At 40.4% G+C, this 21,801-nt stretch overlaps 1 protein-coding gene across 1 annotated transcript in view; it reads right to left on the bottom strand.

The window, feature by feature from the left end:
* Nucleotides 1-554: 554 nt before the first annotated feature.
* Nucleotides 555-21,801, bottom strand: part of stag2b (stromal antigen 2b) — a 33,312-nt gene continuing 12,065 nt past the window's right edge. Inside the window, exons 17-34 of the mRNA XM_033973465.2 lie at nt 21,179-21,271; nt 21,006-21,095; nt 20,165-20,368; nt 19,318-19,388; nt 19,156-19,243; nt 18,601-18,681; nt 17,851-17,943; nt 16,415-16,589; nt 15,277-15,416; nt 14,585-14,686; nt 14,344-14,492; nt 12,969-13,097; nt 12,555-12,781; nt 10,468-10,681; nt 9,438-9,545; nt 8,085-8,211; nt 5,718-5,795; nt 555-3,050 (exon numbers count right to left, since the gene is read on the bottom strand). Coding sequence (XP_033829356.1) covers nt 3,027-3,050; nt 5,718-5,795; nt 8,085-8,211; nt 9,438-9,545; nt 10,468-10,681; nt 12,555-12,781; nt 12,969-13,097; nt 14,344-14,492; nt 14,585-14,686; nt 15,277-15,416; nt 16,415-16,589; nt 17,851-17,943; nt 18,601-18,681; nt 19,156-19,243; nt 19,318-19,388; nt 20,165-20,368; nt 21,006-21,095; nt 21,179-21,271 — 2,193 coding nt within the window. The 3' untranslated portion in view covers nt 555-3,026. The remainder of the gene's footprint in view (nt 3,051-5,717; nt 5,796-8,084; nt 8,212-9,437; nt 9,546-10,467; nt 10,682-12,554; nt 12,782-12,968; nt 13,098-14,343; nt 14,493-14,584; nt 14,687-15,276; nt 15,417-16,414; nt 16,590-17,850; nt 17,944-18,600; nt 18,682-19,155; nt 19,244-19,317; nt 19,389-20,164; nt 20,369-21,005; nt 21,096-21,178; nt 21,272-21,801) is intronic.

The following is a 21,801-nucleotide window of genomic DNA, read 5'->3' on the forward strand; positions in this document are numbered from 1 at the left end:
AAGAATAATCCTTGGATGGTGCTGAAACTCATGGATGTTTAATATTTATATAGTATTTTTGTTGTAGTTGTGCCGTTCTGAGTCTGAGTCCCAATTCCCCAACGTCAATCTAAAAACTACAAAATTAGCACCAGAGCCATCAGTATGTAGAGCACAAAAACCTGTCCAGATCTGAGTTACACTGAGGAGCAGCTCTGTCCTGCGGCTCATTTTGCAGCGTTGGGACTAAAACACATTTTGAGTTTTACACGTTTGGTTACAGACAGTCTGGACATATTAAATCTCCCACAAACCACAGCACGGCCCGGTTTAGTCCAGTCAATGAGGAGAGGACAAGTTCAGGCACGTACTGAGGCAACTTGGCTGTTTCCCTGGGACGGCTCGCCCCCTGGTGTCAGGTAAGAGAACTTCACCAGTGATAGATTTAGGTTCCTCTCCTTGAACTTTCTCTCACCCTGAATGATCAGCCCCGTGAGCCATAAAACACGAACCCTGCCTGGACACGTCTAACGCCGTCATCAGTCACATTACAATCAGCCAGGTCATAAAAGTGAAACTACCAAATGAAATGTGTTGATTTTTATTCAAAAGTTACTGTCTCCAGACGAGTACAAAGCAGAAGAAACAGTGACTGAAAGAGGGTGGGATATAGACATAAACTTATAGAGTGTAGGCAAAGAGTGCAGGACACAGAGATGGCAAAAAAAATGAAATTAAAATTTGTATATATACACATGATCTAATAAGAATTTATACCAATGTAGTGGTAAGTAACAAACAAACAGTACTTTTGTCCTTTTAAAGAATTTCATTTTACTTACATAAAATTATGCAAACACATAAGCTGTTCTCGCACGTTATATCTGACCGGCTCCATAGGTTGGGTTCACGTCACATCGCAACTTTATAAACTGAAGTGGAGGTCAGGATCTACGGGAGAATTTGGCTTTTAAAATGAACATGTTTTGACCTGGTTTATGATTAATATTTGTGAATTTATTACATTTATCTAGATTAAAATAGAAGGTTTGAGAGTTTAAAAAATTCCACTTTGTTCAGACTTGACTAGAGTTTGTGGATCTAATTCCTACCAAAAACATTATAAAATTCTACATGTGAAATTTTGGGTTGGTTCTTAAAATTAAAACTCCCCATAGTGTTAAATAAGCAGGGGCGTAGACTGGAGGGGGGCAAAGGGGTCTGTTGTCCCGGGACCCTCTTACTTTTCATTTATATCGGAGGGGGCCCATGTGGAACTTCTCACCCCAGACCCCTGCCCTCCATTTTAAATCGCACCAGATTCTCGAATGACATGAACGCAACCTATTCATATTCTAAAAGAAAAAAGAAAAAAAAGCCAAATTTTGAAACGGCCTAAAACACGAGGGCCTCAGACACGGGAGGTTACGTGAGATCGGTGACTTCCGCGAGCATGTTTAAGGCTTAAGCATGGAATGACTACAAAAGAAACGTCAGTAGACAAAACAGTTCATTATATGTCAAAATCTACGCCTCGTCTAGCTGCCACTGCGGTAATGAACAACTCTTACATCTTCAGTATTGTCTGAGTGACTACCTTTTGTCATGTTATATTTTAGATCTAAGATATTTGTGACAGAAGAAACGGGTTTAAAGCTGATTTTCACAAGTCGCTTCATTAGATATCCAAACTAATTTACATGTAGGAAAAAAGGTACAAATCCGAAGACATTATCAAGACCGAAAAAGAACAAAAAAACATTAAAATACAAATTTAAAAATCTTCCTTGTCGCATGGCTATTACCTCATGCTTCATGTTTTAGTTACTCAAACTGTGTGACTCAAGTTGAAAAGTTGAAACATAAACAAAAAGAACATTTATAAATTCAGCACCGATCCATATATAACTTTATTTAAAATGTAGAGATACCCATTCAACATGATGCTGCTGGACCTTGTGAGACGCCAATTGTACGAAGGCAAGTCTGTAGTGGTCCAAATCTGGGGGTAAAGTTTTAAAAATATTAAGATTTAAAACAGAACTCAGTAACTTTTATATAAAACGGCTTCTGTGGTAGTTAAAGTTCGCATTTTGGGATGATTTAAGTGTCCGGCCTCTGTTAAAAAAACTAAACTTTCAAGAATGAGTGCTGCCGACCCAATGGCATCAAGTCTGGAGAAAAAGTGAACGGCCAACCCAAAAATGTGACTATTCCGATGTAATCACTATTTTTGTTTCTTTATAAAGGCGTTTAAGATGTTAATTATGTTTTAAGTTCACGTAATTCCGAGCGTGATCCGATTGTACAGTCCAGTCCCTACACGGCGCTCGACGGGACGACTCCTCCGTGTTCAAAATGACGCTTTACTCTGAAATGTCGGCTGATCGAAGCTGAAGTGACTGAGTTCTGTCTTAAAAGGACTCTAGCTTCACAGCATAAAAAGTGGAAGTACTTTCAAAATCAACAGTGGTTTTTGGGAGACTTTGACAAAGACCCAACAGCACGGGACTTAAGTGAGAGATCGGGAGGAGCGAAGGGGGAGCACAGAAACTGAAGACCTCCATCCACTTGGCTAACACAGTATACAAGCAAGCTACTAGTCTGTTTATAAATTACTACTTCACACCTGGTAACTTACTACAATTGTAAAAAGGGTTAGACATAAAACAAAAGGTTTCTTAAGTTAAAACACACCATCCCCATTAAAAAATCTGGAAGGAACAAAAAAAGCTATGGATATTTCAGACACGTTTCTAAATAAGTTTTTGGAAGTGGCCTGTTACACTATTATTCTCAAACAGGAAGAGCTTACCCAAGATTATAAAAAGTAAATATTTGAAACAAAGTCCTCTCTGAGCAAGCAACACTGAGTGTGGGTCGTCATTGGTCCACGTGGAGTACAAGCCAGATTTACTTTTTTTTTTTTTTTGGATTTTTAGAATTTTTTTTTCTTTTTAAACAGAAAACACTTCGGTCTAAAATTCTCTTTAAATACAAAGCGCCTCTTCTGTCTTCTCCAGCGTCAAAATCATCTGGATATTAGCTTAAAACATGGACACCCCGAGGACCTAGAGAGAACAGAACAGGAGCATTAGTGAAGTTCACACAGAACGACTCCGAGAGACAGACACGGGGTTCAGAGCCGAGACCGTCGCACTTCTGCAGCGAATAACTGACATTTGTCCCCAACAAGATTAACAATTTAACAACCAAATGTGTGTGAGGCCAAGTTCACAAATTAACTTTTCATTTTTGTAAAATCTCTGGAATTCCGCAGCCCAGAATATGAGCCACATAAACTCGTCTAGTGATGAACCTCGGAAATATCAGATGTAATAAGAAAAAAAAAATCTGAAAATGATTCTGCGTCTGAGGAAAGAGTTACAATCACATCCACCCACACAAAAGTCCAGGTTTTCAAACACTTGTAAACATTGTTTTATGTTTTTAATCTGACTTTGAAACAAACTACATTTTGAGTGTTACTGATCTGAGTTTAATAAAAATGATTCTCTGATTTGATTTAGAACCATTTCTGACACAAATATTTCCTTGCAGACTGAAGAGTTTGGACACACCCTCACATTCAAATATATTTTTTACTGTTTATTACTTTGTACATTTAAAATCCATAAAAACATCAAATATATGAAGTCAGATACGTGGGATTATGCAGCAGTGAAAAACAGTCTCAAATCCTCCACTATCCTTTGCCTTGTCAAAAAATATTTATTTTTACTACTTAAATAACTCTACTACAGAAAAAAAAGCATTTAATGAGATGGTGTGTCCAGACTTTTGACCTGTGTCCACTTTCTCCTGAGTGATTGTGAACGCGCTCGTCAGTGGAGGACATAATGTTAAGGTCTCGGCGTCGTGTGCATGCTAACGAGGCGCTCGATGATGAGGTCACAGCTACAGGTCTGCGCTCGCAAACGTGGAGCGGAGCTTAAACACTTCCCCCGGTCACCCCAGGACGACCCTTTCACATTTCACAAACTAATATGTCACCGCGGCATTATGATGTTTATACAGCGCGGCGCAGTGAAGAGGGAAGGCGAGCAAGTCGCTACAAGCTAACGGAGCGCTACCTTAACCCGACCCGCTCCATTTCAACAGCTCTAAAGTTTGATGGGGCAATAAATGTGTCTCGTCATTTAGAAAACAAATAGAAGTGGCTTCTGCAGAGATCTGCTTAGAGAGATTCACTGGTTTTATTCAGGAGCTCAACCCAAGGACGACTGACACAGGAAATGTTGAGACGGTAAAGTTTCAGTGTTATTTTGCTCCTGGTGAAACCGTCTTTACAAGATGAGAGTGTGTGGTCTGATCCAAAGTACATATTTAAACTGGACCCTTCGTCAGAGAGAAACACTTTTCATTTCAAATTAGCAAAAGATTTTTAGAACCGCGCCTTTTTAACGAGAGAATGCAAATACTTTACACCAGACTTATAGTTCTAATACATCTGTTTGTTATGAGCTTAATGTCTCTGGGCCTCTCTCTATAATCACTGTATCGACTTGTCATTCTAAATATGAAGCTGGAACAGCACATTATTGTGTTTTTTCTTTGCTCTACTGGAACATTTTTGGGTCTTTTTGTCGATATGATCAGGTTTAAGCCGTTAAGGTTTTAATACACAACTTGTCACCTCATTACAGACTCAAACGACTGAAGTGTTTTATTCTGCTGTTTGTTTATTGCAGCTCATGATTTTTAACAATATTGTAGATTTAGAATAGTTTTTATGGTTTAAATCTGCTCTGGGTTGTTGTGTCAGTGGCATAAAGGAGTTTCCATTTTATCGTTTATCGTCTGTTTATTTTAGTGACATATAGAAATTCAAAGTTTGTTCTTGTGACGGGGTTAAATGTCTCTGTGACGTCACCCACAGCATCTAGCTCCAAATTAAGCTCATCGGGGCCAGTAGTTACGGCGGGAGTGACCTCGGGGAAAGAAGGCGCCTGATTTGTCTGTTATTAATGTTCATCTCTTGATTTAAGGACACAAAAGCGAAATAAAAATATCAGGGTGATGTGGAGCGAACATTTTAAGGTCAGATTGACGAGTCTGACAGCAGCAGGTACAGAGAGAGCGGACACAGTTTTTACACAGAAAGTGAATTGGAGCCAGAGTCGATGCAGCAGGAAGTGCGTCCGTGATCACTTCCTGTTTAGAACGCGTGGGCTAGCAGGTTAGCTATGTCCATTTACATATACAGTCTATGCTATGTACATGGTCCTTTCAAATAAAGACTAAACTACACTTAAATTCTTGTGTTTTTTACCTCAAACAGTAGATGCGTATTTGGAGTCTGGTGATTTAGTCTTATGAATTATGATAATACATGTACATACTAATTTGCACTTATTAAACAAAACAAACGCCCCAAAAGCCGAACACTAGAGAGTCATTTAAAACTATTATGCTGTAATAAATGTAGATGGACCAGAAACAGATAAAAACGTGACATTTTCAGAGGCGGCTAATGGCATCTGCGTTTGTAGAGTTTTAAAGTACAGGGTTGGGACGCATTATACAAATTAAATTCCTGTTCTAGTTTAAGCAGTTCATAAATCAGCCTTTACTCAAATGTTATGGCTTCATATTTAAAATGTTTCTCAAAGCGGCTCAGACTCGTTCGATACTAAAACACGGGCAAAAATATAAAATCTAAAATAAATCCACACAAAGTAGTGACAGGCACAAAGGGGATTCTGGGTGATTCTTACCGATTCGTCCATGATGGAGGCGGGGTCGAAATAATCTGGCTTGAGCTCGGATCTCTCGCGTCGGTTCTTAGACGGAGGCTGAAAAAAAAAGAAAAAAGGAGTTTAACTTTGACCTGAGCTCTGTGGAGTTTAACTTTGACCTCTGCTCTGTGGAGTTTAACTTTGACCTCTGCTCTGTGGAGTTTAACTTTGACCTCTGACCTCTGCTCTGTGGAGTTTAACTTTGACCTCTGCTCTGTGGAGTTTAACTTTGACCTCTGACCTCTGCTCTGTGGAGTTTAACTTCGACCTCTGCTCTGTGGAGTTTAACTTTGACCTCAGCTCTGTGGAGTTTAACTTCGACCTCAGCTCTGTGGAGTTTAACTTCGACCTCTGACCTCTGCTCTGCGGCGTGTGGAAGACGACTGTGATGACTATGGCCAAATTAGGAAACACTATTTTCTAGCTGGATAAACATGACATTTGGAGAGATTTTCATAAGTTCAAGTCCAGAGCGAAACATCCAAACCAGACTTCTGGGTTTGGGCCTGATATTTTTACACAGATTGTGGCTTTGGCGTCACATGAGCGAATGACTCACTTATGATTCACAGAGGCCAGAGGGTTCACTACAGTTACACAGCATTTTATTCAATTATTTAGATTCATGTTTTTATCAACACGATGCCCAAACACATTAGACACTCGACCACCGGCTGTGTCCGATTTAGAGGTCACGCCGTTTTTAGTGGCATCAGAACGTCCAGTGAGTGAAAAAGAACTGCGCTCAAAACTTCCCACGATGCACCTAGAAAAGTAGTGGGCATCAGTGGTCACTACAGCGGTCAATATAGGTCACAACAGATAGAGTCAGGGGAAAACAACAGAGGACAGAGACGGTCGTTAACTGGACACAACACGACTGAATGAAGCAGACGAGCTGGTTTATGTCACTGTTGATCCTGATTATGAAAAAAACTCTTAAATAAACTGTTATGGTGTAAAGTTGCTAACGTTAGCCACTGTTAACAGAGCGAGAATTTCCACATCTCAGATAAAAATCAAATACTCCAGTCTGTTTATGTGAGCTCCAGTTTGACATAAACCTGTGAGATTATGATTAGTCCATAAAGAGTTGCGTCGTAAATAATGCTGAGATTGGACCGAGTTTAGACTTTTGACTATCGGTATCCAAAACTCACCGTTCTGCCTTAAAATAACTGCATTTTTATGTCTCCTTCATTTTGTGATCCGTGTGAAGTGTCTGAGTGTCATAAAAAACGGCATGAGGGTCCCCACACTTTCCTTAAAATCATTTTCCAGGACTTTTCCAGGACGTTTTTATTTATGTCATCACGTCGTCTACAAACACATGACCTCCCTGTTTATACAGTTTTAATAATGAAAGATGTTTGTGTAGTTTTAATAATGAAAGATGTGGTCAAATCCTGAGGCTGAACCCAAACTCCAGAGTTACTCCAGATGAATCACACAAACACACACACACACGAGGCGACGACCCAAACATATTTTCTGCTGAAGCTCAAACTAAGAGACGCCCATGTGACGCCGAAGCCCCGCCGAGCAGCTAAGGTGAAAGAGGGAGACATTTTGTGTTAAAGAGGTAATTTCCTGAATTTTGATCGATTTTAGGTTTTTCAAAAAGCCAAACGCTCCAATAGGGGGCAGTAAATGTCTCCATTTATTTGAGCCTATAAACACCAAAGCCAAGTGTGGAGAAATTTTCATACATATTCCAGGCCCTTTTTTTTCCTAATTTTCCTCGTGTTTTCTATGTCTGCAAAACAGGTTTTCCAGGACGTGTGGGATCCCGGCTGTACAAGTGTTACTGAGGCCATTTTCTGACAGTTTATCTGGATCTTGTTGCACATTTGTTCAATGAATGTAATATAAATTCTACATTAATCTGGGAGGTATAGTAAGAGGGAGGGAGGGAAGAATTGATTGCAGTGCAGAGCTGAGCTAACGATGAGTTCAGAGAAGCAAATGGGGAATTGATCAAGAAAAGAATTATATGAAATCTAATAGTTTTAAAAGTACAAAAACGTTAATTTTCCGAATGTGACTTGAATGTGACAGAATGTATTTTAACTCCACCTTAAATTTCGTACTTATAAATAATCCAATTTAGTATTCATACATCATGCAGACTTTCCCTGCACTTTAGAGCTGCAGAGAGTAGTTCATTTCTCCAGTGAAACTTTAATAAAGTTCCCTTGTATCCTCATTCGCCCCACGGCTACGAAAAGTGATTTGAGGTAATGGTCCGAGGTGGTTTTAAAAGGACAGCTCATTAGAATATGCAGATACATGTGTCGTACTGAAGTGACCTTGGACCGGACCGAGCTCAGAGCTGTGAGGACTGACCAGATCGATGTCCATGGTGTCGAAGTCCATGCCTTCGTTGATGTCATCCATGCGGCCCTCCGATGACATCATCACGTCCTCCACGATTGGCTCCTCGTCCTCCTCCATCAGACTAGTGCCTCGACGACTGAGAGGAACACAGCGGACGTTAGCGCGAGTTTATCTTTATTTACAACAAAAATGACAAGAGAAATGACCAGAGAGATACTGCAGGGGCCTAAGCAGAAAACCCGACGCTTAATATATCGTCCTTAACTCGCTTCAACGATAAAGGTGATGTATATAAAGAACTTTTAACCACATACTACACACTTAAACTTATAGGCGTCAACTCTGCAGATGTAGAGACTAATAATAAAGTGTGACTCAAACATGTGTGAATGAAACAAAACAACTCCAGGTCTGTTTCTGCGTATTATAGGACCTTTAAGGATCTTTACAATTCACTATAGTAAGTGCAGAGTGAGACTTCTTAGTTTTCAGCTTCAATAGTTGTTCTTTGATGTCTTTTGCATCTAGTTTTATTTTCTTTTTCACCTCATGCGTCGGCAGCTTCATTTAAGTAACTAAACAGAGTGTGGAGGATCTGCAGGTCTGACTCTGCTCTGTAAAATACTGTGACTCTTTAAAATCCATTTATGAACTTGGACAAACTTATGATCTCTGAGGTGAGTTTGGCTCTGAGCACATCGGCCACATTTCTGGCTTTAACTTCTGACGCGTCTGGTCAGAGGTGAAAGTGAGTGAGTTAACTTCTTTTTCCCCCTTTAGTCGTCAATAGAAACAATAATTTAAAAGTGCTCTATCGTATTTAATTCATGTTTATAATGAGGACACAGGAGGAGGATGTGGTGAGGCTCTGACAGACACACCGTTGAGCCCAAGAAGTCACACTCTGGAGTCGTGGATTTTTTAAAGAATAAATCCATGTTTGTAGATTTAGAGGGAAGCAAAAACATCCTCAAAGGGCTGAAACTCATTTACAAATAAGAGGAACACTTCTAAGTCATGACCAAAAACATATTCAAAATGACGTCTTTGTAACTGAAATTCCAACTGTAAATCAAAATGGATTCTTGAAGCTGACAACATCAGAATAATATCAATGATGAGGGATATTAGATTATACTGATCCTTAAGGGACAGGACTTGGACTCTGAAGTTTACAGTTAAGACAAAGCGTGAACAGAATCATCATCATCATAATAATAAAGTATAAAAAAACAGCAAAATAAACTGTACTTCCAGGACAAACGTTAGACATGTGGCAACACCCAAACCAGTAAATAGCATCACAAATATTAGCAGAAATAAACATAATTTTGTGTCTGTGTGCGTCTCTGTGTTACTCACATAGCGTGCTGGAGATTGGACCTCAGCTTGGCGTAGTTCATGGCTCGTTCCTGCTGCTGCCGTGCTTCTTCTTGCTGCCTCTGGGCCAACATCCACGTCACCTGTGAACTGCACAAACACAAACACACACACGGGTTTACAGGGTGTGTGAGGAGATACCCAGGTGCTAATCAATTCTAAAACCTAGAAACTAGATAGTAGAAGTATCAATAACTTTATAGAACTAGTATAAGATGACACAGTTATATCATAGGTATGTGTTGGGATGCACCAATATAATTCTGGTCGGGGGCTTGTCTGGACCGCTGCCCGCCCCAGACACCGGCGCGTTTCCCTGACACCGGCGCGCTTGGCAGTAGTGTTGGGTACAAGCGTTTTCCACCGTTTGCCCTCTAAATTAATAGTGTCCAAATGGGGAATTACACAGCACCAGATCTAATGTCATTTGGCAAACGCTGAAGCCCTCGGACGCCTGGCAACCCTCTGGACGGATGTGTCTGGACCGAAGCCTAAGCGCGTATTAAACTCCTCAGAAGGTCTTAAGCAAAAGTGTAAGACATCAAGCTCATTGGAAATAAACGGCTGACGGTAATTAAAAAGTGCATCTATGAGGATTGGCCAGACAGACGCGATGACCAGGGACTAGTGCTGGACTCTGGCTTATCATCATCAGAGCAGTGATTCTTAAGGGCAGCGCCAACTTCAGATAAGGGAATTTAAAGGGAAAAAAGTCAGATAATTTCATTCATCCTGTGTGTTTTTGTACGACAACAACACATACAAGGATTATTTTAAAAGCTAATCCAAATTTGTCCATTTAAAAAATAAAAATCTATTATTGCAGTTTTCATTGTTTGGTAAGATTTTTCAGTTTTGATCTTGAGCCAAATGTTCAGCTCTCTAAAAACTCAAAACAGGGCCCAAATGTATTGATTAATGATGTAACGTAATGACTTTAATGTATTTTGGCCATTTGCTGCCATCTTTGTACATTCAATATAGGAAATGGATGTAAAGATATAAGCCATACTTGTAGTCCATGGGCGGAGGGTGGTGCTGGGGCGTGGGTTGATGGTGTGGTGGGTGATGGGGTGTCTGCTCGTGGGCCATGGGGTACACGCCCATGTAGCTGTCCTCTCTCGCCCTCTTGGGGTCTCTCATGGCGGTGGAGGTGAGGTGGGGCGATGGCATCATCACCGGAGTCTGCATGCTCTGCTGCCACATGTCACTGCTGCTGCTCTCCTCTGAAACGAAGACGAACACGTGAACAGGTCAGACTCAAACTCATGATCGAATAAATATCACGCACTATTGAGGAATTAGGGAGGCACGATTTCAGTACTATGGCTTTAGCGATCTGCCGATACCAGATACGACTGAAAACATATTTTTGTTTTAAGAAAATAAACGTTAACACAGGCCTGATTCAAATGTATTATGGAGCTGTTATTTATCTCTTAAGTAACAGAAAAACTTTGCGTAAATAAAAGTTCAAACATTATGAGACTTTCAGCTCCAACTACGACCATGAAATAGTCTTATTACATCAATCTGTCCAATCAGGAGCCAGTCAATTTTTCAGTATTGGCACCAGTATCAGATCGATCCGTATTATATATTATATTTGGAATTCCTCGAGTGTCATAGCAACCAAAGAGCCAATCAGGAGCAAAGCTGTTGAAGGTAAAGCCCCTTTCCAACTGCGCCACTGGTTTGACAGGGAGCGGGCACTTAGCAACGCTGTCAATCAAACCTGTTGCTAACGCTAACAGGAGCGACCTCAAGGAAAGAAGGACCTGATTTGTCTGTTATTAATGTTCATATCTTGATTTACAGACACAATAGTGAAATAAAAAAACCCAGGATCATGTAGAGGGTTAATACGAACATTTAAGACCAAACTGACAAGGCTTTGCAAACTTAAACTATGTAAAGAACTATTTGTAAATCTTTTTTTGTTCTCGTTAAAAATCAGCAAACCAAAAGCAGTTAGAAGAAGAACGCTGAGAACACTTTTTAATGAATCAATACATTTTTAAGATGTATTTAGAAGCAGTTAAAGACAAATTTGTGCCCAGGTAATGCTCTTGTACCTTCCTCTGAAAACTCACATATCAGAGCTACTTTACCTGAACACTGTTATTGTGACATTAGTGATAATACACAAAGGGAAGGATCAAACATGCAGTATGCTTAAAGTGACGGTGCCATCTGCTGTTTAATCTCTCCACTGGCTCAGAGCTCCAAACGGTGCATCTGGGTTAATCTGGGCTCCTACACTGCCTCTGTAACAAGTCAGACTCATAACCTATAATCTATAATCTGTGCTGTTCAGAACATATCCACCTGAACGGGGATGCTACTACAGGTGTTCTGATACCGATACCGCACACGTTTCAGGCATCGGTGTCAGCGAGTACTCAGACCAAATCATTAATCTGACCACTCCGTTTATGTATCTGCATATCTGTATTTCTAGAATGAAGACCCGTAGATGAAGCACTGCCGCTGTTGACGTCTGTGGTTAATGCTAACGCTAACACTCAGCAGGTTAAATACAGACTGTGGAGGCTCTGCAGACACACGCTAATGACAGAAGAGACATTTGTGTTAGCGCTTTGGAGTGGACGCTGAACTTGGAAAATAACTACGCAAAGTGAAGGAGTCAGAGTACAGCCGGCACCAGCGCTGACACGATGACAGCGCTAACACAGACTTAGTTTACTCTGCATAATTAGCCATACACGCCGAGGATGAGGTCTTTATACAGGTGTCACTGCTGTTTCTATCCAGCTCTGTGGTACAAAGTGAAAATGCTTAAATCAGCACAACTCATCTTTTAAAATAATGTTTTTAATCAGTTTGTCTCATTACGTGTAAAAAATGTACAGCTCTTTCTGACTTTCATTTGGTTTGAAATGGGCCAATGTGGCTCTTTCTAGATGTTCTTTAGAGAGACTTTTACTCTTGCGCTGTTAGAAAATGGAGTAACTTTAGCTAATTTCTTCACACTGTGGTATCGGTATCAGTGAGCAAATCGGCGAGTACACCAAGGCCATGTATAGTATCAGATCGGAACAACACTAGTTATAACCAGAGTATATTATTGTTGTTTACCTTCTGGTAGTTTCCGTTTGGCGACAGAGGGTCCAGCCGTAACCACGGGAGGCTTGTTTTTTTTGGAGCGCATCGATGAGCCCCTGCTGGAGCAGCCGCTCATCACAGACATGGTGTCGTCATCGCCCCCTGCCTGTAGGGAGTTTCTGTACGAGATGAGCGGTAGCCAGCAGTCCTCGCGCTGCAGTGCCATCTGGAACGTCATGAATCGCTCCAAGTACATGTGCCTGGGGACCGCAACATGAAGGTCACACAGACAGGAAAATTAACTACACAATTCAGAGCTGTGCTGTAACCGTGGGTAAAATGCGAGCACAAAACCACCACATGTTCCAGACAAACAGCCGCTCCAGCTGTGAAAACATCTGTCTAAATGTGTCAAAGTGAAGGAAGTTAGAGACAGGAAGTACTTACACAGTCCTCTTGTCTTGTCTCATGAGTTTGGAGGAGAACTCACAGAGAATGTCCAAAAACGCCAGGTTCAGAGGAGGGCCCCCTTCTCCCTGAGGACTGGGCTCTTTGAAAGCAAACTCTATTCCGTCTCTGTAAAGGGAGAGTGAGGAGAGACAGATCAGCACTCGCAGATATATCAAATACAGATAAATGTGTTTCAGTGTTTTACAATATCACTGTAAAACACATGAAGCACAGTTCTCCATGTTTTTAAAGCCCTGCTGTGACTTTTTGGATAACGTTTCCATAGAATCATACAGGTGACGCCTCCAGAAAGTGTTGCTTTAAGTGAATATTTTTGCAAAGTCAATCAAATGCACAAATATTCAGGGGGAAAAAATTATATATACATGTATGTGCATAAATAAAGCCAACTAAACATGGCGCCACGTTGTTTACACAGCGTGACATATGAAATCATTTATAATTAATAATAGGAGAATACGTCAGAATGCTGATGTGTATATTGTAGGAGCATTCGTTTCAACAGTTTGTAAAAAACTCTCCATCCATGGCTTATTTGACTCATTTATGATTAATTACACCACCTAAAACCCTCTTTGACGTGTAAACCTCTGTCCTTCTGTGGGCAGACTGTGTCACTGATAAACTTGAACCTTTAATAAATAATGACATACAAAAATAGTGGGGCCCATTCACTGAAGTCGCCTCATCAGATCAGATCAGGGGCAGATGTGAGACGACAGGGACGCATGCATTTCTGAAGAAGTCATCCATCTCCCTCGACAGATCCAGGACACGGGGCCGAGTTTTACTGGGAGCTTTTCAGATTATAAAACGTGATGATGTCATACTCCCAGATATCCATGAGATGATAAACAGTAATATCGTTTATCATGATAAAAAGGGGCATTTTACAAAATCGTGAGAATCGCCAACAAAGACAATGGCGTTTATATTGTTTATAACGCTGTTTAAATAGGATGAAATGTTCATAATATTAAAATTTGAATTATTCATATCCAGAACATTTTAAATTCTTCAATAATTTCCTGATATAATTGTTAATCGTAATTATTCTGGCCAATCATGACACCACATTTTAATATCATCCCATGTCAAACTCCCAGAAAAGGGCAAGTTTTTCCTATCAATTATATCGTACTTTGTCATGAAATATCCAAAAGGTAAATGCACGAATGCTGATCATTTCTATAATTGACTAGGACAGGTGACTTCTTGTATTAAAACAAAAATCAGTATTTAAACATTAATTTTATCTGCCTCCATCTGCGTTAAATATAATTGGCCAGTAGAAAGTTGTGTCATCTGAAACACCGCAGTAGAAAGTCCGTAGTGGAGCTGGAGGTCTTACTTGTGAAGCATAGCGATGGCGTCTCTGGTTTTGACCTGGTCCAGACCGAAGGTGAGAGAGAAGCGACGCGCCAACTCCTTTATGCCACAGAACGCCGACGACGAGCGATCGAACCCGTGACCCAGCTCAGACAGCATCTCGTTAAACAGCTGGAAAAGACCAGACAGTGGGTACGGTCACACGGGCAGGAACACATTTTCAAAGCATCGCTCCGTCTCCGGGGGTCACTACAGACACTGACCTGCTGCAGACTCAGGATGAGGGTCTTGGCACACTGGATCTTGTCGATTTGTCTGGTCTTACTCATGGTTTCTTTGATGATGTCGCCGTAATCGTTGTAATACTGTTGAGAAGGACATGCCACATTTATTTACAATTCACAAAAAACTAAAATCTGAAACTGAAGAATTCCAAGTATTCTAAAAGGAGGCCACTGAAATCATCTTTACATCAGTATTGTTTCTGTCATGGTTTGGTTTGGTTTAGGTTTTGTTTATCTTTGTTTAAAATGTATCTTCTCTATGGTTCTCATCTCTGTGGATCATTATGTCATAATTTACACATTTTAAATCACAATATTCATCTAAAACTACTTCATAAAAGAAACAAATCCGCTGACTTCTGCGGAGTCTTTCACTTGTGCAAAAATGACTACATGATGCTGCCGAATCCTCCAGTTTTTTATTTTTTTTTTAAATCGATGATACTCGTAGAGGGAAATGTGTAGGTCACAGTGGGCGTGTAGCGGTAGAGGTTAAACGGGGGTAGATTGGCAAAATGAAAAAAGCAATTGAAAATTACTCAAACATGAATCACTCCAAATGCAACCCCAGGTGAGTAAATGGTGAAGGTGAAACAACTATAACACGGTTAAAAGGTCTGAAAAGAACAGTTTGCAGACCTGTTTAAAGCAGACCTGTTCGACAGTCTTACCCTCATGTACTGTTTAAAGATGTCCGCCCCAGTCCTCATCTCCACCACACAGTAAATGATGAGTTTGCAGTACGCGGCCAGAAGGTTTCTCCTCTTGTGCAGAGCTTCAATCTTCACCGCCTCATCGTCCTGCTGACCATCTGAAACACACACCATGTTACTCATTATCATCATCTCATTATTGTGAAGTCTTGTCAGGATTCTCATACTCTGCTTTAAATCATTTTCCAGAACATTTTAACCATATAATCATGCCATCTACATTATCCCTTTTTTCATATAAAGTCTAAGGCTAAACAAAGCCCACTGTGTTTGTCTTGGTGTGTAATTAATTTGCAAACACACAGCAGGCATATTCATGTCATGTGGTAGGATTGTATCGCATATACAGACACACATGATTCGTGTGGTAGTATATCTTCTAATTCGAGTTCTGAGGATTGGGCAAACACTAGTAGAAAGTAAGGGACGGCCACCTGTGATAAAAATAAGATGGAGGAGGAATGTGCAACATTTCCTCCACCAAGAAATATTGTGCAAAATCGGTCTCACTTCCTGCGTTTTGGTGAGTTTTAGAGGAGCTTTTTAAAATCCCACCTGCTCTTTCTGCTGTGGTGGTGATAGCAGCCAAAGTCTATTAATCTGACATTGAATAATCCAGCAAAGCAGAAGGCAGAGACATTTTCAAGGACAAATTAGATATTTTTCAGGACTTTTATTCTCATTTTCCATGTCTGGGAAAGAGGCCAATTATTTTCCAGGTTTTCCAGGATGTGTGTGAACCCTGTTTATAATATCGTTGGTAATATGCAATCAATATAATTTAGCAAAATATTGGACTAATGGTATTAAGAGTGTCTTGCTGACATTGACTGCTCTGAAACTCTAAGCCATGACTGAATATAAAAGATGAACGATAACATTTTACAACAGGAAAAGGTTGATAAAAGGGTAACCGGGTTGGCAGGTCTCTGTTCACAACCGACAGAAAGTCAGAATAAACCACAAACTACATAAAAAAGTACAGCACCAATATTTACAGGAGATAACACTGAAAAATGTGATGTATCTGTACCAGATATCAGCAGATTGTTTACACTTTGTACAGTTATTTAGGGTGGTTCTCAGTAACTCTTACCTGTGCTGTTGGAGTCGTCTTCCTGGTCGATGAAGACATGGTTGAGGATGAAGGAGAGGAGTTCAGACTGGAGCGAGTCCTCGGGGGAGTACACCAGAGGCTCCAGGTGCTCCCGGCCCCCCGACACCATCTGATGACTGAAGATTAGCAGTAGGTCGCACAAGATGGTGAAGGCCTACGGGGAAAAGACACACTCATTCAAGACCCTTTTATCATCCAGCTATGATCTACCCAAAGAAAAGGTTTGAGAGGGAAGTGAAAGAGGTCAATCCTGATCAGGAACGGGGATCTTAGACATCATCTATCTCCCATTTATAAACCTAAATCTAAACAAGAAAAACTTAGGATTTATGCAAAATATGACTTAAGGTAGTTCAATAGACCTTACCAAACATACAGAAACTGAACAAATAAATAGTCACCTTTTTATACAGCGCTTTTCCACCTTCAAGGCTCAAAGCGCTTTACATCAAGGAACTACTCACATATTCACACACACACACACACACACATTCATACACCAGTGTACACAGACACTGAGGGTGAGGCAGGCACTCAAGGACACAACAGCATTCATCTGTGGGAGCTGGAATTGCACCACCAACCTTCGAATCAGTGGACAAACACTCTACCAGCTGAGCTACTGTTGCCTCTAGTAGGAGTGTTAGCGCCTCCTTCAGACAGATATAAGGCAGTGTCCAGCAGTAATCTGACCAGAACTGAAGAAGAGGCTGGGACGAGCAGCCAAACGTCTTCACTCTGAAACTTTTATTTTTTTTCTATTTTTAACTTTATGTCATAATAAGAATAATCCTGGTAAACGATTTTTAAATAAACACCATGATTCAAAGGTGATTAAGCAGTAATTTGCCCTTTACATCCAATTAAATCTTCAACAGCTCAAATAAAAAACAACACAACCTCCCCCTGTTAAAAAGAGATACACACATTAAATAGTGACCCCCATAATATGTAGCGCCATCTGTCACTGAGGGGTCAGGGACATAGTACTGATTGTGTTGTATCACTGGGAGCACATGCAGCCAGACCGAGAGTTTTGTGTGTTTCGATTTAGCCTTTTTCTTGTAACACAAAGTAGATAACGAAATATTCACTGAACTCGAGGGAAGATATGGCCATGAACAAAAGTTTAAACCAAGAAATAGCAACTTTATCTAATTCATAAATACAATGTAATCTTTCAAACTCGCCCCACAACCAGGACAGGTATTTGTAGAATGTGGCGGAGCTGTTTCTGCTACATTTTACAAAATACCTTGGTTATTTTTACACTGCGGGTTGCAAAAGAAAAGTATTATCCAGAAAGTAAACATTTTGCCCCTTTCACTCCTGCAACGATTTGTCCAAGTTGACAGATTTAAACTTTCATCTTTTGGCATTTTGCACCTTAAGTTTGCAGACTGTCCGCTCGTTACCTGTTCTTTGACGGCTGTGTTGACGTTGGTGAGGTAGCGCTGGCACATCATACAGAACGCCCTCATCTGCTTCCTCAAGGTCACAAGGTCGTCCTGAAATGTAAACATGGATTCAGTAAATGCAAGCGCCGATCCGAAACTGGTGTCTGACATCAGGTGCCAAATATTATTTACACAAAACAGTTCTGTCGTTACTTGAAAGCTGTTACTCATCTCTCAAGTAACGACAGAACAGTTTCCTACGGTCACTGGTGCCAGAAGACATCGGCAGATACTTCAACCTATAATGCCAAGATCAGTATCGGAACTGAAATGGCTGGATCGTTTGCAACAGTTTGATGATTGTTTGAAGTTAAAAAAAAAAAATGTTCCTAATAGGGATGGAAAACAACATAATGCATCACTTTTTCATTATTTTGTCTCATTACAAACAAAAAAAACGTCTTTCAATTTAAATTTTTACATAAAACAAGGCAGATTATTGAAAAGTACTGTTTAAAAAAAAAAAAACAAGTTAAATTTAATCTTCCGAAGTTTTCACCCTGCTCCAAACCCCCCGCTCCCCCGGACAGACGCTGCAGACCTGTTGATTAAAGTGACTCTTGCATGTCATTGGCAATCAGAGATGAATGAATCCCAGTCTTGATTAAAATTCATAAATCTTATTCAAATTGAATTGAAATTAGCCCAAAACAACCAAATAAACCAAATCCAAACGACCTCACGATGACAGAACACTCCAGGCCTCACCTTTCTGGCACTGCCCTCAGACGATTTCGCCAGGTTCCACAAAATGACATAGTGGGTGCACTGGAGTGAATGGATGACGATCTGTGAGCAGAGGAAACAGCATCAACAACAACAACGCACAAGACGCACACGAGCGGTCACATGTTCGGACACAAAATACAGAAAGCAGTAAAAATAAAGAAATAAAATGGAATAAGGAGGCGTGTGCAAACTTTTGACTGGTCGTGTATAGGTTTGGACACATCCTTCATTATCTTTTTGTTTTTACTATTTACTACATTTTATACACAAACAGAAGACATCAAATATATGAAGCAAGACATATGGAATTATGTAATAAGGAAAAATGTAAATACACTACTATATATAAGGAAAAGGTGGAAACTATGAGGATTTGAATGTAAAAAAAATGACTTCATAATTACTTCATGTATTTGATGTCTTCTGTATGTGTATAAAGAGTAGAAAGTAGTAAAAATAAATGAAAAAAACATTAAATGAGAGGGCGTGTCCAAACTTTTGACTGGTAAAGTAAACAAAAATGCATTTACAAACCTGCTCTGGCATGTCTCCATTCTCTATGCCTGTGTTTAGGAGTTTGAAATTACTGGTAAAAAGGTCCCAGCCAGATAAGTCATGTGCGCTACAGAAACAAACAAAATCAAAATGAGATTCACACAAATCAAATCTATAAATGTGCAGACAGGAGAGACTCACTTGTGAAATGCTGTGATTCTCTTTAAAGTCGACAAAACCTGATACGCGTCGTCCTCGTCGGCGTCTTCACCCTGAGACCAAATCAGAAGAAAGAAGATTTCAGGTACGTGTTGATATGGACACGTTTAATGTAATTAAAGAAAAGTTTTAGTTAAACTCAGAAATCGTATTACTTTCTCTTCCATGCAAATAAGCAGGCAATGCCATAAGGCCGTGTTACAGGTAAGATCTATGGCGTAACGACTCTGTTCACTGTAAGAATGTAATTTTCAAGGTATTTTTGAGAAATGAAAACAGCTGTAATTTAATAAACGCAAGGTAGATATGTTTAATGCCATACTGAGAAACTTTACATGCAGCGCAACAACATCTCAATGGAGAGAAACATGTGGCAGAACCTTCGTAAGAAAAAACACTTAATGCTGCACTATGTTGTAGGTTTCAAAAAGCCAGACTCTGCTGAAACCAGGCTGATGGAACTGAACCAAGTCTCAGGATACAAACACTGTAATAAGTGCCTGATGTGTCGAGCCCTTTGCCCTTTTTAGCGTAGCGGCTATCGGCCTTAAATCTCCAGCACAGGCCGATGTGTTGTTTTGGCCGACCTGCTGCCTATAGAGCACACACAGCTTTATCTGAACACTTTAGTGCAAAGAGATAACGGCACAAAACGTGACTCTGGTCTTTTAAAGGTCTGTGGTGAAACAAGGCTCTGGGGGAGACAGAATTTAAGGAAAATAATCCAAATCTACCCCACATATGGGCCATCAGTTTCTCTGGATGCAAAACAACAGGAAAAGGCATCAGCCCTAAGACCCCGTGTGTGGCTCTCTGCTGGTGTTTGTACCTCCTGTAGGAAGTCCTCCAGTAGCCTGTTGAACTTGTCGACCAGTTCGTCGAGCAGCTGGGAGCGAGCGATGTCGACTCGGTTAAAGATGGTGAACTCTTCATTGCAGAGTGCGTGGAACGTCTTGGAGCAGGTCTCCAACACTTCAGTGTCTGTGTGCTTCTCCACGATCTCCTTGATCTGACGCAGAAGAGACTCCAGGTGCTGAAGGAGAGAAAGGGAGGACAGAGGGAGGACAGAGGGAGGACAGAGGGGGGACAGAGGGAGGACAGAGGGAGGACAGAGAGAGGACAGAGAGAGGACAGAGAGAGGACAGAGAGAGGACAGAGAGAGGACAGAGAGAGGACAGAGGGGGGACAGAGGGAGGACAGAGGGGGGACAGAGGGAGGACAGAGGGGGACAAAGAGAGGACAGAGAGAGGACAGAGTGGGAGAGAGAGGGAGGACAGAGAGGACAGAGATTTCATCAACAATCTAAAAAGGTTGGTAGTAATTAGCAATGCCATTGTATAAAATGTATGATTTTATACATTTTCAAAAGTTACGATTATTGTGAGAAGAAATATTGATAAAATGTTTTCAAAATCCTGTTGTGTAATGAGTAAACACTTCTGTAGTGTGAGACAAGCTCTATGGAATCAAACTGTCTGAACAAAAAAGTGAATATGACAAACATCTGACTAATCCTTATATCCCTAATAGTAATAATAAAACAGAAAACATTGATCAGGTTTATATCCATGTACCTGACTAAGGGAAACAGGCTCCTGCTCTCAAAATGTGATGCAGCTGAAAACTAATTGGAATGTTAATAATATTTGAAGTTGTGTCCAAAAACCAACCTTCTCCAGACGCCCCGTGGTGTAGATTTCCAAGTCGAAAAACTGAGGCAACTGCAACAAGTTTGTGACTTTCTCAGCGTCTACAGCATACTGCAAACAAATACAGACCAGTTTAGTAAAACAGTTGAATTTTAAATAAAACTGAATGGACTAAAATGCATGTTATTACATACCTTGGCCAATAGAGGGGGCAATGCCACAGCAAACAACTCTGTCATTCTAGTTCTGTCGTCTAGCTGTGTCTTTTTCTCCTTTGCTGTCATTACCTGAAATGAAATGATTTTTTTTTTTAACTTACAAATTTAAATAAGTAAATATAAAACTCTTAAATCAGTCCTATTGTGCTTATGTCTCTATAGTTCTCATCTCGGACCCCTGTGGATCATTATGTTATAATTTACACATTTTAAATCACAATATTCATCCAAAACGACTTAAGAAAAGACTTCCATGTTAGAAAGCTGCGGTACTGTAAATGGACTTATGCATAGCTGCACATCACTTGAGCGAGCATTTGTACCAAAATGACTTTGCGACGCTGCTGAATCCTACAACTATCACTGATTAAGAAAATAAAACTGGGAAAAAAGTGTACGTCACAGTAGTGGAAGGGGAAACGGGGATTGATTGTCAAAATGGCGTCTTGAAAATAAGCGATTAAAGATGAATATGAATCCCTCCAAATACAACATTGGGTGAGAAAACGGTGAAGAGGAAATAACTATAACATGGTTAAAAGCTCTGAAAAGTTGATTTTGGACAATAGGTCTGCTTTAAAGTGTCTATTTCATAAAGT

Source organism: Periophthalmus magnuspinnatus, chromosome 10 (assembly GCF_009829125.3).
Source record: "Periophthalmus magnuspinnatus isolate fPerMag1 chromosome 10, fPerMag1.2.pri, whole genome shotgun sequence".
Lineage (NCBI taxonomy): Eukaryota > Metazoa > Chordata > Actinopteri > Gobiiformes > Gobiidae > Periophthalmus > Periophthalmus magnuspinnatus.